The sequence below is a fragment of the Neohortaea acidophila genome (genome assembly GCF_010093505.1).
Source record: "Neohortaea acidophila strain CBS 113389 unplaced genomic scaffold BDY17scaffold_8, whole genome shotgun sequence".
In the NCBI taxonomy this organism is placed as follows: Eukaryota; Fungi; Ascomycota; class Dothideomycetes; order Mycosphaerellales; family Teratosphaeriaceae; genus Neohortaea; species Neohortaea acidophila.
In genome coordinates, this window is record NW_022985517.1 from 219,819 (window position 1) to 235,464 (window position 15,646).

The window sequence follows — 15,646 nt, forward strand, 5'->3', positions numbered from 1 at the left end:
GAGATGAGATTCCGTGCTGCCTGAGGTTGCAGCTGATTTCGTCTTTTCGCCGGCCGTACGAGAGAGACGTCATCCCGATCTGGTAAACTGTATTGCCTCTCGTTTCCAACTTCCCGCCTTTTATTATTCTTCATCTTTACCATCCAAGCATCTGCATCGCGCTCTCCGACGTCCTCCCATGGATGGTCTACTCGCCTTCGCCAGCGACGACGATGGCGACGACTATGGCAGGCTCGTGGGTGTCGACAGCCCCCGCGAAAAGACCATTCAAGTCATCCTGTCCTTGATCATCGGTGTATCCGCCTTCCTCACCTTCTGCGTCTTAAGACCGCGCTGGACTGGTATCTACGCGGCTCGCAAGAAGCACAAAGACAGTGCGACGGCAGTGCCTGAGCTGCCTACCTCGCTCTTCGGGTGGATAGTGCCGCTATGGACAATCACGGATCAACAGGTCTTGGCTTGCGCCGGCCTGGATGCCTACGCCTTCCTCGCCTTCTTCAAGATGGCCATGAAGTTCTTGGCCGTTGCCTTGTTCTTCTCCCTCGTTGTCATCAAACCCGTACACGATGCGCATCCGCCGCAGGAAGAAATTCCTGACAACAAGACGCACCACCACAACGGCTCGCATCACAACACCTTTCATCTGTATTCCCAACAGTCGGCGCAGCTTCCCTACAACTTGTCAGACGGGTGGTTTGACAGCGACTTTGAGACAGACTACCTTTGGATGTATGTGGTCTTGACTTACCTCTTTTCCACACTTGCCATCTATCTCATGATCTCTGGGACGAGACGGATCATCGAAGTGCGGCAAGAGTACCTGGGGACGCAGACGACAATCACCGATCGGACCATGCGGTTGTCGGGCATACCGATGGATCTGAGAGATGAAGAGCGGATCAAAGAGTTCATCGAGAGCCTGGACATTGGAAAGGTCGAGCGGGTGACACTCTGTCGAAACTGGAAAGAGCTGGATGAAGCAGTGGTGAAGCGGACGGAGGTGCTGAGAAAGCTCGAAGAGGCGTATACCATCTTTCTGGGACGAAAACGAATAGGACGCAATCTCGAGTCATTGCCCATCGCTCAGCCGACGCCTCCAGACGAAAGCGCAAGCAGTCAAGGGGCTGAGGATCGCGAAGACGATGAGAACTCGGCTCTCATTGGTGCCAATGGCATCCATCCTTTAGTCCCCGAGAGGACCCGACCGAAGACCAGGGTACGATACGGATTCATGAAATGGCACACTCGTCAGGTGGACGCCATCGACTACTACGAGGAGAAAATGCGAGAGGCAGACGAGAAAGTAAAGGAGCTGCGACTGAAGACTTTTTCTCCGGTCTCCCTGGCCTTCGTCACCATGGACTCGGTTGCAGCCTGTCAGATGGCCATCCAGGCCGTCCTCGACCCATCGCCACTTCAACTCATCGCAAGCCAGAGTCCTGCTCCTGAAGATGTGATCTGGCCAAACACCTACCTATCACGACGGAATCGCATCATACGTGCGTGGTGCATCACCTCTCTCATCGTCCTTCTCACCCTCCTCTGGTCCTCGATCTTTGTGGGAGTCGCTGGTCTGTTGACCGTTGACTCCATCACCAAGGTTTTTCCCCAGTTGAAGGACCTGCTCAATAAACACGAGAACGTACGATCTCTAGTCACCGCACAGCTGCCACCCCTCCTCACATCTCTAATGATCGTTCTGGTCCCATACCTCTACTACTGGCTATCCTGGTACCAGGGCTTCATGTCCCAAGGCGACATTGAGCTTTCGGCGATCTCGAAGAATTTCTTCTTCACCTTTTTCAACTTCTTCGTCGTCTTCACCATTTCCGGCGCAGGCATCAAATTCTACGAAATCTTTAAGCAGGTCGGAGATGCACTGCAAAAGGATGTCTGGAAACTTGCGTATTCTCTCGCCAAGTCGCTGCAAAGACTGCTCAGTTTCTACGTCAATCTAATCGTCCTGCAAGGACTGGGCTTGTTTCCTTTCCGCCTGCTGGAAATGGGGAGCGTTTCACTGTACCCGGTCTACCGCATCGGCGCGAAGACTCCACGAGACTATGCTGAGCTCGTGCAGCCTCCGACCTTCAGCTACGGCTTCTACCTACCGAATGCGCTGCTCATTTTCATCATCTGCATGGTGTACAGTGTGCTTCGCGACTCCTGGCAAGTCATCCTCGCCGGCCTGATCTACTTCGCATTCGGGCACTTTGTCTATAAGTATCAGCTGCTGTACGCAATGGACAACCAGCAGCAAGCCACCGGCCGAGCATGGGTCATGATCTGCGATCGCATTTTCGTCGGCCTCATCTTCTTCCAAGTCGCCACAATGGGTCAGCTGATTCTCCAAAAAGCGGTGACGAGGATGATACTCATGCTACCGCTCGTCATTGCCACTGTGTGGATCTGGATCATCTTCGGCAGAACCTACAGACCGCTAATGAAGTTCATTGCTCTCCGAAGCGTGAAGCGAGGCGAATCGTACACCGACACTGCCGATTCGCCATCCCCTCCTCCGGAGGTGGCGAGCAGCAGGTCGAGCACGGATCTCGCTCCCGAGCGAAACGTCTGGGCCGATGTGGAGACTCCGCAGCCGCGCGACGAGCAAGACGCGGCTCTTGACTCTGGTCTGACGATGAAGCCGCCACGGGAGAAGGCTGTGCGGTTTTTCAATCCTTCTTTGGTTGCGCCCCTTGACGGCCTTTGGATTGCGGATAAGAATTTCCGGAGGGAGCTGCCCGAGGCCACGGTCCCTGAGGGCGAGGATTCTGTTTGATGATACAGCGAGCGAGAGCGAGATACCCCTGTGCTTACCAAAACCAGTAATCAGTAATACAATTGACTCCTGTACTGTGGAATTTCTTTATCTCTAGGTCTAGGTCCTTCGTTCTTCTCTTCGCTGAAGCGCTGACAGAAGTTTTAGAAGACCTCTTATGGTTCGTCGAGGCCCATTGTGCCTTCCTTACGACTCACGTTGTTCCTCCTTGCAGTTGCTCTTGTCAACAAGTTTCAAACAGTTTCGCCATTATCCCCCGTACAATGAACTTGGGGCCCTGCAACCTAGGCGTTCGTCTTGCGGAGCACCGTTTCCTACAAGTCCACGGCTCACCAATACTCTCACTGTGATACGATTCCTAGAAATCCATACTCGATCGACCTGCGACAGCCCTACGACGGTATCTCTCCATGACAGCCGCCAATGAGCTTGCAGAGGACAACTCAAGACGAGAAATCGATTGCGACCGGACAAATGCGACCACAGCACCCGAGACTGCACCGCGACACGATCACGGCTCCTGCAGGTCAATCGCAACCACACTACCCACAGAGCTGATTCAAACCATATATCGACATCTCGGGCCCTTTGACTTCGATTCGGCACGGCATGCATGCCACAATTGGTTGGGCGCAAGCTTGTGCCTGCAACTCCTGTCCGCGCAGTTGAAACGAGGAGGCTGGTGGACCAATGCTGTTCGACATGCTTCGCCCTTACCTCCGCCCGTTCGTACGTGGTGGTTGAGCTGCTACTTGGCTCGGGAATGCGAACATGTTGGCTGCCGATCGGCTTCAACACTCAACACTGATGCGGACGAAGATCACGAACCATCGAAGCCCATGTTGATAGCCTGTGCCGTCAGCCCATGCGGGAACTACTACGCATCAGCCGCCGGCCAAGTCGTGCACACCTACAAACTCAACGAAAAGAGAGCCACATTGTTATATGAAACTTTCTGCGAAAGCAACGTCGTTGCCCTAGCCATCGACGCTGGCCCCGAGCGCCTCGTCCTAGTCGTCTTACTGGAGGGAAGACTTGGCTTTTACTTCAACTTGTTGAGTACAACTACCGCTCCAAGCGCTGCGGGCTCGCCATAGGAATGCTCCGGCTCGATCACCAGTGTGGCGCCTGGGAGGGCGCCGATCGTTGAGTTTGAGACGAGTGATGGAGCGATGGATGGTCCGAGGTATGCGCACGTTGGAAACCGCATTTGTGGGTCGATTGCATTGAGCAGAGGTACAGGGAAGGCGGCGGACGATGGGCTTGGGAGTAAGCAAGAGGGCACCTGGTCACAATGCTCGTACAGCCCCGACGGCGATGCGACGACCAGGATCCTGCCTCAAATGCTCTACAGAGACATTTGCACTGCCGAAGACCAACCACACTCCGTCGCCATCAGCCCAACGAGGCAATGTGTCGCGTTTGGTTGCAAGTCCGGTGTAGAGCTCTATTGGGTATGCTTGATTCCTTCCCTTCCACACTTCCACGAACTCATATCGTGCGAACTCATACCGTTGACGCTTTTTAATTAAACAGGTCGACCCAACAACCGCTCAAAACCTCAACCGGTGGTTCCGCCTCAACAAATCCGCCGACAGCATCTACTTCCTCCCGGCGCGGCGAAGCAAAGACACTCCGCTTCGACTACGCCTCATAAGCAGCACCAGATACGCCCCTTCGATCAACAACGAAAGCACAGCCTGCACCTCCCTAAGCACGCCCCACGATAGCTGGTTCACCCTCCGCGCCTCGTGGCATCTCCCCTTACTACACGCGGGAAACCGACAGCGCTCAAGGTCAACCGAATGGGGCGCCGCAGACCATAGCAACGCCATCCCCCTGAGCGACGGCCACCACATCCTTTTCACCGATAACGCGACTGGCACGCTTTGCTTAGGAAGCGATACACTAGCGGGAAACGTACAACGACTGGCGCGGAAGATCTTCTTCGACCCGCCTCCCCCTTTCGCAGGAGGAACTGGAGTCGAAACTCATCGTATTCCAACTCTGTACGCCGCTTCCCACGATCTTACCCACGGCGTCCTCATCGCCGCCATCTACGGCGAAGATCTGATCATGTACTCCGTCCCCATCGACATCCTACGATACTCGACTGCCGAGCAAGAGGGCACAATCGTCGACTCCACCGTCCCATTCCATGAACTAAAGGAGCTATGCCTGTTATCGCATCCAGCGAGCAACGCCGCAGCACTACAGCAAAGCGACGAACTCCCGAATCAATCCGAGAACGAGAAGTTTGAGCGGCTGAATATGCTGTGGGTGCATCACCTCCCTTCTCCCGGGGCCAGGGAGCGCGAGCGCACGTCGTTGGGGGATGTTTGGCCTGTGAGGATTATGGGGAGGCGTATCGGGATGGTACGCGGTTGTGCTGCGCTGGTGGTCAGAGGAAGTGTGGCTAATGGAGGGGTGGTGTGGGTGGTTGATCGGTTTGGGGAGAGGCGGGTGAGGTGTTTGCCATCACTTTCGAAAGGGAACAATCGCCCGCAGAATGGAATGGGCAGACAAGGAGGGTGTGCTTGATGCGTAGCTGATGCAAAGCACCTAGAAATATTTTTAATTCTCACGAGATCTTGCGGCGAGAATCACAATCCAGTCGCCTAAGTGTTGAAGCGAGCTATGCACAAGAATACCAACGAGCAGGTCAAAAATAAATTCCAAAACGCTGAAACGCTCTTCCCAATCATATATACAAATCCCCCACCAATCATCCAATCAATACCGCGAACACGACGTCTCGGCGCGGCGAAAGGCCTCGGAGAAGAAACTCTGCATGGCGACGTAATGATAGAAGATGCCGCCCAGCACCGCCAAATGCCAAATATTATGGCTGCCGCCGATGTAATCGAAGAAGCCCGGCTTGCAGCGCTCGGGCAGTTTCGCGGCGTACAGCAGCGCTCCCCCGAGGTAGACGAGGATGGAGCGCGAAATGGGGGCGTAGAAGAAGGCGGTGGCGGCCCAGCCGCGCTGATAGGTGAGTTGCAGCACGGGCACGAAGCCTGTGGCGGCGAGGGTGCAGTAGAAGCCGACGCGGGCCCAGTTCATGTCGGCGCGGTTGAAGGTGGGGTGCCAGGGGAGGATGGTGCCGGCTGTGCCGAGGGCCATGGTGGCGGAGATGTAGATCCAGCGGCTCCGGGGCTCGCAGTAGAAGGCGGTGTACTCGGTGGTCATGATGGAGGCGGCGACGAGGAGGGAGATGCCGGTGTAGTCGACGCAGGCGAAGCGCTCCATGAGCGTTTGGTTGGAGATGGAGTTCATGGCGTGCCAGATGGTGCTGCAGACGAGGCACTTGCAGGCGGCGAAGAAGAAGCAGCCGGCGAAGAAGATGTCGAGTTTCGTGGCTTGGCTGAAGGCTGGGGTGGAGGGGTAGACGTAGAGGGCGATGGCGAGGACGATGATGAGGCCAATGGCGTGGCTCCAGATATTGACCGTCTCGTTGTTGAGGGTGGTGAAGCCGGATCGCAGGCATTCGATCTTGGTTTCGGAGAAGCGGTAACCGGAGAGAATGTGGGGGTTGACGCGCCAGGGTTCGGGGAGCGTGTCGTAAGTGATGAGGCCCGTCTTCTTGGCCTGTGAGAGCGCTCTCTCCACCCGCACTCGCAGCTTCTCCTTTGCTTGTCGTGCCGCAGCCGCCCCCTCGGACATCATCTCCGCGGCCTTGGTGGCTGCGTCATCCATGTACGCTTTCCCGGAGTCAAGCATGTCGTTCGCTGTAGCCGAGATACCAGCTTGCCGGAAATCATACGCCCTCCTCTCCAGATCTGAGCACACGGCTTCCATGAGCCCCACACCCGCCTGCACCTTCTGCTCGAGGGTATCCTTGGTGGCAATAGCTCCCTGATAATGCGATTCCAGTGTTTCCACCATGACCTTTGCCCTCCTCCGACCAGCATCCATCAAATCATCCGAAACGTGGACACAGCGGTCGTGGACAGCATGTAGGCTAGCCTGGGCCGCGCGGACGCGCTCGTCAATCTTCAAATGGCCGCACGTCTCCATCATCTCCAAGCGGCGGCCGAGATCGGCAAGGAAGCGATCGAGAAGTAGCTGGCCGTTCTCGCGCTCGGCGCTCCATGTCCACGGCTGGTATGTTGAATGTCTTCTTCTCTTGACCGCGCGGTCTCTATCGATGTCGAAGTGGGAACCGGAGGATGCGCCGCGGGTGGGCTCCTCGTAGGATTCGGAGACGACGGAGATGCAGGAGGTGTAGCCCATGGTTGGTGAATTACGGGAAGTCGACGTGGAAAGATGTAGGAAAGTCGGGGGACATCCCGTGGCGCGCAAGTAGCTGTCGAAGGGTTGTCGTCGTCAGTGAAATTGGCACGTCGTCACAGCGGTGGATCGAGATTAGCTCGGCGGGAAATTGCTGTTCATCTGACGCCGGTGAGATTCCGGGGTAAGGACTGAGGGTGGCGACAAGGACAGACAGATGGATGGAGGCGAGGATTAAGAGTATGGAGTGCTTAGTTAAGGATGTTCGGACGTGCAATGGAATGAAATCGAGTCGCCTACGTCAGACATGCAGCAGGCGGCAAAAGTGTTGAAAGGTGACATGCAGCTGCACGTCGGGAATGCAAAATGCACGCACGCCCCCATGCCGCCAAACCCCATTCGTCCCTGCCGCCCCACATGCCCTTGGAACACGTGGATAAATCACGTGACATTCATTTACTTCTTGACACTGTCAGTTCTTTCTTTGTCCTTGTACCACGATGAATGGCTTTGTTCAGCGCACAGAGAAGCTTGAAAATCCCGTTGTCTTCCATATGCAAAGTGCATGGACTCACATTTTGCAACGTCAGCGAAGAGATGCAACACTTTTCGTTCACAACTTGCCCTGCGGACGCTTCTTCGCTCCCCTCTACTACCATACTTATTCAACACGGAGGGACATGGTAGCAGCGGCGAGAAGCACTCCTGATCAGTTCGGCGTATTGAAGAATGAGGCAGGCTGAAAGACCATGGCCGATTCGTGTTGCTCTCAACTCCTGACCCTGAGTCAGCAAGCGCAGGCCAAGAGCTGTGCATTGAACGACATCACGCCGCAACCACAGCGAAAGAAAGATCCTTCTTGCCATGACCATGACTTTGCAAACATTGCACCTTCAACCTCACAACAAGCGATTGCGTGCTCGAGCTTAACAAGCTCGCCATCCTACCAAGTCGCCTGCCCTGTCTTGAAGGCCGCCCGTTTGCGCTGTGCGTGCCGAGCAGCCAAGTTGAACAGCTCCGCCCTCCAAGTATGCCGCGCTCAGCATTGCCACAGCGCAAACGTCACTGTATCCCGCATGTACATGCTCTGCAATCGTTCTGGCCAGTGTTCAGAGAACTACCGCGGCCTTTACCGGTGGAGTGGCGTTTCTCGACGAGCAGTCTCGACGGCTGCACAAGACTTGCGAGTCGGCAGGGCCCATTGGCATAGTGGATCTCCGCGACATGTTACCGCGTGCACGTTTCGAGACTCTTGTAGCCATACCGGCTATCGTGCTCGAGCAGACCGACTCTTCTCAACGCCTCGTCTCGCTGGTCAAGCCTCATGCATTGGCGGTAGATTGGCAGACTCGATCGCGTGCGCAGTGCTGAGTTGATATAAGAGAGCGCAATCGGTAGGTAGGTTGTTGCGTGCTCATCTTCTTTGCTCCTCATCTCTCAATCCGCCCGTCATGGCACAGTTCGAGGGAAAGTATGACGTTCCATACAGCAGCGGCAGCGGCAGCGGTGCCGCCAGCGAAATTGGTTTCAATGCAGAGCGTGACTGGCAGCCTGAGGAGGAAGCCAAAGCGAAGAGAAAGTGAGTGCTTAGTATCGCCTGATCCCGATCCCAATCCATACTGACATACGTGTCCAGGCTCGACTTGCTCATCATGCCCTTGTTGACGCTCGGATTCTTTTGCCTGCGTACGTCCAACTGCACAATGGCTGGCCACCGAGCAGCGATATGAGTTGCACCACTAACGCCGTCTGTCGCAGAGCTTGACCGCGGCAACATTGCCAACGCAATCACAAACGACTTCATGGAAGACATCGGCGTCACTCAGAATCAGTTCAACGTCGGCCAGCAAATGCTTTCCTTGGGCATTGTCCTTTTCGAGATTCCGTCCAACATGGTCCTCTACCGCGTTGGGTACGTGAACCGAAGGTGTTGGGCCACGAGGAATACATGCTAACATGGTGCCTTCGAACCCAGCCCCGGCAAGTGGCTGACATTGCAACTCTTCCTCTTCGGCACCGTCAGCACTTTCCAAGCCTTCCAGAACAGCTACGGCTCCTTCATCGCCACGAGATTCCTGCTCGGTATCACCGAAAGCGGCTTCATCCCCGGCGGATTGTGGACGCTTTCCACCTGGTACACCCGCCGCGAGACCGCCAAACGCGTGATGATCTTCTACTTCGGCAACCAGTTCGGCCAGGCTTCTGCTAAGCTTCTGGCGTACGGTATTCTGCACATGGATGGCGCAGGCGGCAAGCCTGGCTGGTTCTGGCTGTTCGTCTTGATGGGTGTCTTCACCATTCTGTGTGGCGTCGTGCTCGGCTTTTTTCTCCCTGACTCGTTCAAGAACCCGCATCCCACTTTTGCACCTAAGTGGGACCTCTTTACTGAGCGAGAGCTCTACATCTTGAACCGACGCATTCTGCTCGACGATCCGGCTAAAGGACAGAAGAAGAAGAGAATTGGATTGCCTGCGTTTAAGAAAGCGGTATGTCTCCTCAGTGTAATGTCCACGTGTGCCAAAGACTGACCTTGATGTAGTTCAGCAACTGGAGAATGTGGGTACATCTTCTCATCACCATGTGCAACAACGGGTACGTCTTCATGGACAGCATGGCCTCCATACCAGCGCTAACACATTACGCAGCCCCCAAAGAGGCTTCGACACCTACGCCCCCTCTCTCGTCAAAGAATTCGGCTTCGGCTCCCTCACCTCCAACGCCCTGGCGTCCGTCGGTCTCTTCATCCAAGTACGTACCTAACTACCCGCCACCTCAAGCAAACACAAAGCTAACAACCCCCGCAAAGATCCCCGTCTCCTTCGCCTTCAGCTACATCTCCGACCACTTCAACAAGCGCGGCGAGACGGTCATCGCCGGCTTGAGCATGGCGACGCTCGCCTACGTGCTCAACCGCATCTTCACCGAGATCCCCAATCGAGGCCTTCGATACTTCGGCGTCATTTGGACGCAGACGTTCGGCACGTTCTCGCATCCGCTGAACATTACTTGGATGTCGCTCACTTGTACCGACTCGGAGGAGCGGGCGCTTGCCATGGCAATGTAAATGTCTCCCTACTTCTTGCAGCCTTCAGCACTGACCGTGATGTTTCCCTACAGGGTCATCATGGGCGCCAACTCCGCCGGTATCTACGGCGCGCAACTCTACCGTAAGTCAGAAAGCACACACCCGACAATGCCAGCTCGCCGTGCGACACCAGCTGACTTGCGATAACTACAGGCGAAGACGACGAACCCCGCTACCGCCGCGCCTTCACAATCTGCATCGCCGTCCTAAGTCTCGGCGTGACTCTCGCCGCCATCCGCAAAATCGACGAGATCATCACCCGCCGCCGAAACGAGGCGGTAGCTGCCGATGCCGATAGCACTGGGTACGAGCAGGTCGAGGTGTTGGGCACTGCGAAAGAGAGGGGGGCCAGCTTTTCCGATGGCGTGGCTGGTGCGCTGCCGCAGCCGGGTCGGGTATCGGGTGATGTGAAGCCTGTTGTTGCGGCGGAGACGTAGCGAGGGAGAGATGGAGGGTATACTGACGTGATATGATGGGAAGTGAGTTTGGGTACGGGAAAATGGCTGAAGAACATGATTTGCCCATTGACGCCTATATGCAAGCTGCATTGCTTTCCTAACTGCAAGCGCCAGAAAAAAATAATTGCACAAGTGCTTCCCTCACAACTTCGCTTTCGGCCCCTTCTTCGCCTCTTCTTGGTACTTGGCCTTCAACAACCGCCGCAAAATCTTGCCCGATGCGCTCTTGGGAATCTCGTTCGTAAACTTCACCCCGCCCCGCAAGCGCTTGTAGTTGGCCACTTTCGACGCAAGCCAGTCGACTATCTCCTTCTCCAACTGCGGACCGGGGGTGGCGCCTTTGGTCGGCACGACGTAGGCGAGCGGGACTTCGGACGCCAGGTCATCCCTGTACACACCGAGGACGGCGACATCGTCGATCTTTTCGTGCGAGGCTAGAAGGCCCTCAAGTTGTGCGGGAGGCACTTGGAAGCCCTTGTATTTGATCAACTCCTTGACGCGATCGGTGATGAAGAAGTTGCCGTGTTTGTCCAAGTAGCCCACATCGCCGGTTTTGAAGAAGCCATCGCTCGTCAAAGCATTCTTCGTGCCTTCGGGGTTGTTGAGGTAGCCTTGGAAGATGTTGGGTCCCTTGATCCACAGCTCGCCCGTTTGGCCTACGGGCAGCTCTTTCTCCTCTTCGCTCATGAATTTCGCCGTCATGTTGGGCATCATGGCTCCCACGGAGCCGATGTGCGTCTTCCAGTCTTTCCATCGCTGCATGTGTGTTGTCGGGGACGTCTCGGAAAGGCCGTAGCCTTGCTTGACTTTGAGACCAGTCCGTTCATGCAGCGCGTGGACGATTTCTTGAGTCAGTGGTGCGGCGCCGGAGTTCATCATTCGCAAACTGCTGAGGTCGAAATCGGATACACAGGGGTGTTTGGAGAGAAGCAACACCACGGGCGGTACAACGTAAGAGAAGGTGATGCGGTGCTCCTGGACGTGTCTGCACCAATCCTCGATTGTAAACTTCGACATAACCACGCACTTGAACCCGCGCCAGACGGCTTGATGCAGGATGCACGTCAGGCCGTAGATGTGGAAGAATGGAAGGAAGGACAGGATGGTGTCGCTGCTTTCCAGTTCCGGCTCGCCGGCGGTGATTTGAAGGACGTTGGCAACGATGTTCTTGTGGGAGAGCATGACGCCTTTGGGCAGGCCGGTGGTGCCACTACTGTAGACGAGGAAGGCCAGATCTTTGTCGCCATTGATTTTGACGGGTCGGGGTGATCGCGCGGCTTCCAGATTATTGTCCTTGATGGAGGTGAAGTGTTTGAAGCGGTGCTCCGGGTCGCGGTCGTCTCCCAGAAGGGCGATACGGTCTTCTGGGATGCCAGCCTTCTTGGCGGCTTGCTTTGCTACATCAAGCACCGCGAGCTGGGTCAGTAGAGCTTTGGCTCCGCTGTCCTTGAGTTGGTGCACGAGTTCATCGACAGTGTACGCGGGATTAGCGGGCGATACAATGCCGCCGGCGAAGTGGGTGCCCCAGACGATGGGGGGATAGTCGATGGAGTTCGGGGTGAACAGCCCAAGTACATCACCCTTCTGCCAGTCCCACAGGCCCTTCAGTCCTTGGCCAAACTCGATGGCGGTCTGCTTGAGTTGGGAGTACGTGTAGCTCCTGCCAGTCTGAGCGTCGACGAAGATTTCTGTTTGGTGGTTTTAGTATGGCCATGCAGTCAGGATCTTTCCACTCACCCTGATCTGGCTGCACGCTTGCTTGAGGTCTGTTGAACAAGAACTCGAAGATACCGACGTTCGGAATTTCCACGGGCGGGTAGATCGACTCGGCCGGCATCTTGGATGGTCAGTCGCTTCTGCTGGACACTGCGCGTTTCTTGTCTTGTCGAGGACGGAGGGAGCGATGTCAGGCGACGCATTGTCGAAGTGCGATGCAGTCTAGACTCTTTGGCCGCGGCTAGCCGTGCGCGGAATAGACTTCGCCCTGCCACGCGCTCTCCTGCTGGAAAGGGAAGGCGTGGCGGACCTCGGCTTGGCCCGCTTCGGGCTGGTCGCCCGACGTCGTCTTCATCAATCGGCTTCGTCTGGTCAATCCAAGTCGAGTACTTCCCATCACCAACATGAACACAGCCGTCGTGCCCGTCCTGCGCTCTGTCGCTCGCACGGGCCCGGCTCCCTACCGATGCTATCAGCGGCGATGGGCCCAAGTACACGACATCCGCTTCCTCTCACAGCATCAAAAAGCAAGCAAGGTGCAGGAGAAGTACCGGGAGAAGCTGAATCAGAAAGCGCGGGAAGAGGGTTTGAAGAATGTGGAGGAATTGAGAGAGGCGTATTCGGACAAGATTCAACAGTTGAGGAAGAAGGCGATGGTGCCGGGCGTCAATGCACCTCTGAGCGCACAGCAACCTCCTACCCCTCCGAATGTGGATAGCAGCATCCCTTTTCAGCCTCCGCCCACCCCCGAACCACAGGTCGCCGCATCACCTCCAAAGACACCGAAGAACAAGGATGGCATCAAGACGCTTGCAAGCTTCATCGATGTAGAAAAGACGGCCGAGCTGCCCAAGAAAGAAGTGGAGTCGATCTGGCGCCTTCGCCACATCAGCGATCCCCACAGCCTCTGCGCAGTCATGAACACCGACACCTACCAACGCATAGCGGACAGCGCACGCAAACACCCGCAGTTCATCCTCCCCATCCCGCGCGAAGGCCAGGGGGCGGAAATCCACTTCCTCCAATGGACCTTCCCCAGCCCCACCACCGCCACCGTCCTCTTCACGCATCTCGCGGAATTCAAACTACGCGGCGAGTTCGCGCAACCGCATACAACCGTCACACACCACTTGGACCTGGCGGAGCGCAATGGTGTGGTCCTGATGGAGGGCCGTGTGATGGAGAATCGCGGCGTGAGCGTCGAGGAGGGCAAGTGGCTGTTGATGTGTTTGCAAAAGTTCTATGGTTTCGAACCGCACTCGGCGACGGCGCGGGAAAACGCGGGTAAGCGGAAGCGGTTGATGGAGCAGTTTAGCGGCGGAGATGAGACTTTCAAGGTGGAGGAGTTGCTGGAGGAGGCGGAGAAGGTGCCTTGATTGATATTGGGAGGAAGACTTGGTTGTACAAAGTGACTGCGGGGATATATTGTGCAGTTGGGTGGGTTTGACGGACTTACGAAGTCGAAAGCGCTGATAGATGTATAGACCAATCCATTCACTTGAGCCGATCCCATGAGACGGCATCACGAGGGGGATGGCGTGTGCCAAACGACGACTTCACGTGCTCTTTCACTCCCGTTTGATCTTCACCCTTACATACCTAGGGAAGGTGCAGATGGCCGTAGCGTCGGATACCTGCATTTCGAACGTGTCACTTCTCTGCTTCCCTGTTTGTCTCATGTCATAAAAGACATTCCCCCCGCCCGCTCTCTCTCACTGGGAAACCTCGCACCTCTCGTTCATCTCAGACACCATGCCAGGCCAATACCGGAGCCCCGCCAACCTCAGATGGCTCGAGAACCGCCGCGACAACCATCGCCGGCCAAGCTCCTTACGCCCCCTCCGACCCAGCCCCCCACCGATGCCGCCCCGCCAACCCGTCGCCCGCGACCGCCTAGCCTGGATCACCGACACGCTGGAAACCAGCAACCTCTCCGGCGAACACCGCGGGTACATCACCGAATACCTGCGGCGACTGGAGGACACGGCGCACACTTCTGAGGGCCTGGAGATTCAGCTTCGCGCTTCGGCGCAGCGGCTTGAGGAGGCTGACGCCATCGTCTCGCGGGGTCGCGATCGCCTTAGGGCCAAGGATGATGCGGTTGCGGGTTTGCAAGTTAGGATTGAGAGGAAGGCGGCGGACCTTGTTACTGTTGAGGGAGAGCGGGATGCTCTCAAGGCCAAGATTGACGAGATGGCTGATCTTCCTGCCAAACTTGAGACGGCGAAAAAGGGCTTTCTGGGCATTGAACGGCAGCTTCGCGAGTTCAAGTCTGCGGCTGAGGAAGAGAGTCTCGTCATGCGCGGGCTGATGCAGTGCGGCACGAAGAGGATGCAAGAACAGCGAGAGGAGATCGAGGCGCTCACCGAGCAGAATGAAGCGCTTGCGGCTACGCTGGATGAGAAGCACAGCAGCGTCACGGATCTCAACGACAAGCTCGTTAGATTCTCTATGGCCTCGACTGAGGAGCAGGTGGCGATCGCAATGGAAGCACAAGCTCAGCGCACCCTGCCTCTGGTTGAGGGATTGAAAGAAGAGATCGCCATACGCGATACTGCGCTCAAGGCCGCGGAGATGGAGAAGAATCGGCTTTTCGCAGCGAACCAGTCTTACAAGGTGGAGATTGAGCGTTTGAAGTCTGGGGCGAGGACTTCAGGGCTGGCGGTCGGTGCCGCTGTGAGGCGTGATTCTGGAGCACAGGTGAGTGGCTCATGTGTGAGACTGATGACGAGCAGGAAGAAGCTTACAATGTCTCGATGTGCTGCTCGATAGCTCTGAGGAGGTTTCTTTTTTTTCACTGTGGACTGGAAAGTGTTACGGATTGGTCATCGGCGGTGTCCTGGTTCAGAGGGGTGGGAGTCTTTGTATTTGTTGGATAGAACTAGTCCTGCTTGTGCGACTTTTCTCTCTGTCACGTGTCTCGTCCAAGTGAAGTGATGTTACGACCGCTCTGCAGTGAGCACTCCACGTCGTTCTACCCGTGAGATCACCAGATGGCCTCCCTGACCACGTATAACTTCTGATCGCACCTCACGCTCGCTCATATCCCACTTTGGCTTCTATAACGAATAAGAACTCACAAACGCCCTACTTCACAACGGCAAACTAAACCCTCTATCTGTCCAACTACTCAATCCATCTCACATCACGATCGACACACCCTCATCACTCACCTGCCAGTCGACCTCAACCAAAACACACTCAACCACTCCTCAACATCAACCCAAGACTTCGGGCATCATGTCCCACGCAGAGAACAAGACCGACTCTGAGGACGTGGTCGTCATTGCGGACTCCCAGGAAGCCGACTCCAATCCAGCTGATTCACCTCCCTTTACTGTGACGAAGTCGAAGAAGCGCCAGGCAGAGGAAGTCGCAGAG

The 15,646-nt window shown here is 56.1% G+C and overlaps 8 protein-coding genes across 8 annotated transcripts; 6 read left to right on the forward strand and 2 right to left on the reverse strand.

The window, feature by feature from the left end:
* The first annotated feature begins 27 nt into the window (after positions 1–27).
* BDY17DRAFT_300640 (uncharacterized protein) lies at positions 28–2,882 on the forward strand. Its single transcript, XM_033734100.1, has one exon. It carries the CDS (start codon positions 179–181, stop codon positions 2,774–2,776), a length of 2,598 nt encoding a protein of 865 aa, XP_033587635.1. The 5' UTR covers positions 28–178; the 3' UTR covers positions 2,777–2,882.
* A 1,237-nt stretch (positions 2,883–4,119) lies between these two features.
* BDY17DRAFT_311857 (uncharacterized protein) lies at positions 4,120–5,196 on the forward strand (the record flags this gene model as incomplete). Its single annotated transcript, XM_033735578.1, has 3 exons — positions 4,120–4,230; positions 4,313–5,152; positions 5,182–5,196. The coding sequence occupies 3 exons, from the start codon at positions 4,120–4,122 to the stop codon at positions 5,194–5,196; spliced, it is 966 nt and encodes a 321-aa protein (XP_033587636.1).
* A 313-nt stretch (positions 5,197–5,509) lies between these two features.
* Positions 5,510–7,009, reverse strand: BDY17DRAFT_317829 (hemolysin-III related-domain-containing protein; the record flags this gene model as incomplete). Its single annotated transcript, XM_033736138.1, has 2 exons — positions 5,510–6,915; positions 6,940–7,009. The coding sequence occupies 2 exons, from the start codon at positions 7,007–7,009 to the stop codon at positions 5,510–5,512; spliced, it is 1,476 nt and encodes a 491-aa protein (XP_033587637.1).
* Positions 7,010–7,648: 639 nt separating this feature from the next.
* Positions 7,649–8,613, forward strand: BDY17DRAFT_182287 (uncharacterized protein). The gene has a single exon (XM_033729917.1). The coding sequence runs from the start codon at positions 7,756–7,758 to the stop codon at positions 8,380–8,382; it is 627 nt and encodes a 208-aa protein (XP_033587638.1). The 5' UTR covers positions 7,649–7,755; the 3' UTR covers positions 8,383–8,613.
* Positions 8,338–10,609, forward strand: BDY17DRAFT_182253 (pantothenate transporter liz1). The gene is made up of 9 exons (XM_033729916.1): positions 8,338–8,585; positions 8,643–8,692; positions 8,765–8,918; positions 8,982–9,492; positions 9,546–9,598; positions 9,652–9,754; positions 9,813–10,066; positions 10,124–10,173; positions 10,245–10,609. The coding sequence occupies exons 1-9, from the start codon at positions 8,458–8,460 to the stop codon at positions 10,526–10,528; spliced, it is 1,587 nt and encodes a 528-aa protein (XP_033587639.1). The 5' UTR covers positions 8,338–8,457; the 3' UTR covers positions 10,529–10,609.
* On the reverse strand, positions 10,606–12,476 carry BDY17DRAFT_300645 (uncharacterized protein). Its single transcript, XM_033734101.1, has 2 exons — positions 12,287–12,476; positions 10,606–12,237 (listed from the first exon to the last, which is right to left on the reverse strand). The coding sequence occupies exons 1-2, from the start codon at positions 12,384–12,386 to the stop codon at positions 10,691–10,693; spliced, it is 1,647 nt and encodes a 548-aa protein (XP_033587640.1). The 5' UTR covers positions 12,387–12,476; the 3' UTR covers positions 10,606–10,690.
* Positions 12,477–12,669: 193 nt separating this feature from the next.
* Positions 12,670–13,641, forward strand: BDY17DRAFT_253531 (ATP11 protein-domain-containing protein; the record flags this gene model as incomplete). Its single annotated transcript, XM_033731347.1, has 1 exon — positions 12,670–13,641. The coding sequence occupies one exon, from the start codon at positions 12,670–12,672 to the stop codon at positions 13,639–13,641; it is 972 nt and encodes a 323-aa protein (XP_033587641.1).
* Positions 13,642–13,829: 188 nt separating this feature from the next.
* Positions 13,830–15,251, forward strand: BDY17DRAFT_182336 (uncharacterized protein). Its single transcript, XM_033729918.1, has one exon. The coding sequence runs from the start codon at positions 14,018–14,020 to the stop codon at positions 15,035–15,037; it is 1,020 nt and encodes a 339-aa protein (XP_033587642.1). The 5' UTR covers positions 13,830–14,017; the 3' UTR covers positions 15,038–15,251.
* The last annotated feature ends 395 nt before the right edge of the window (positions 15,252–15,646 follow it).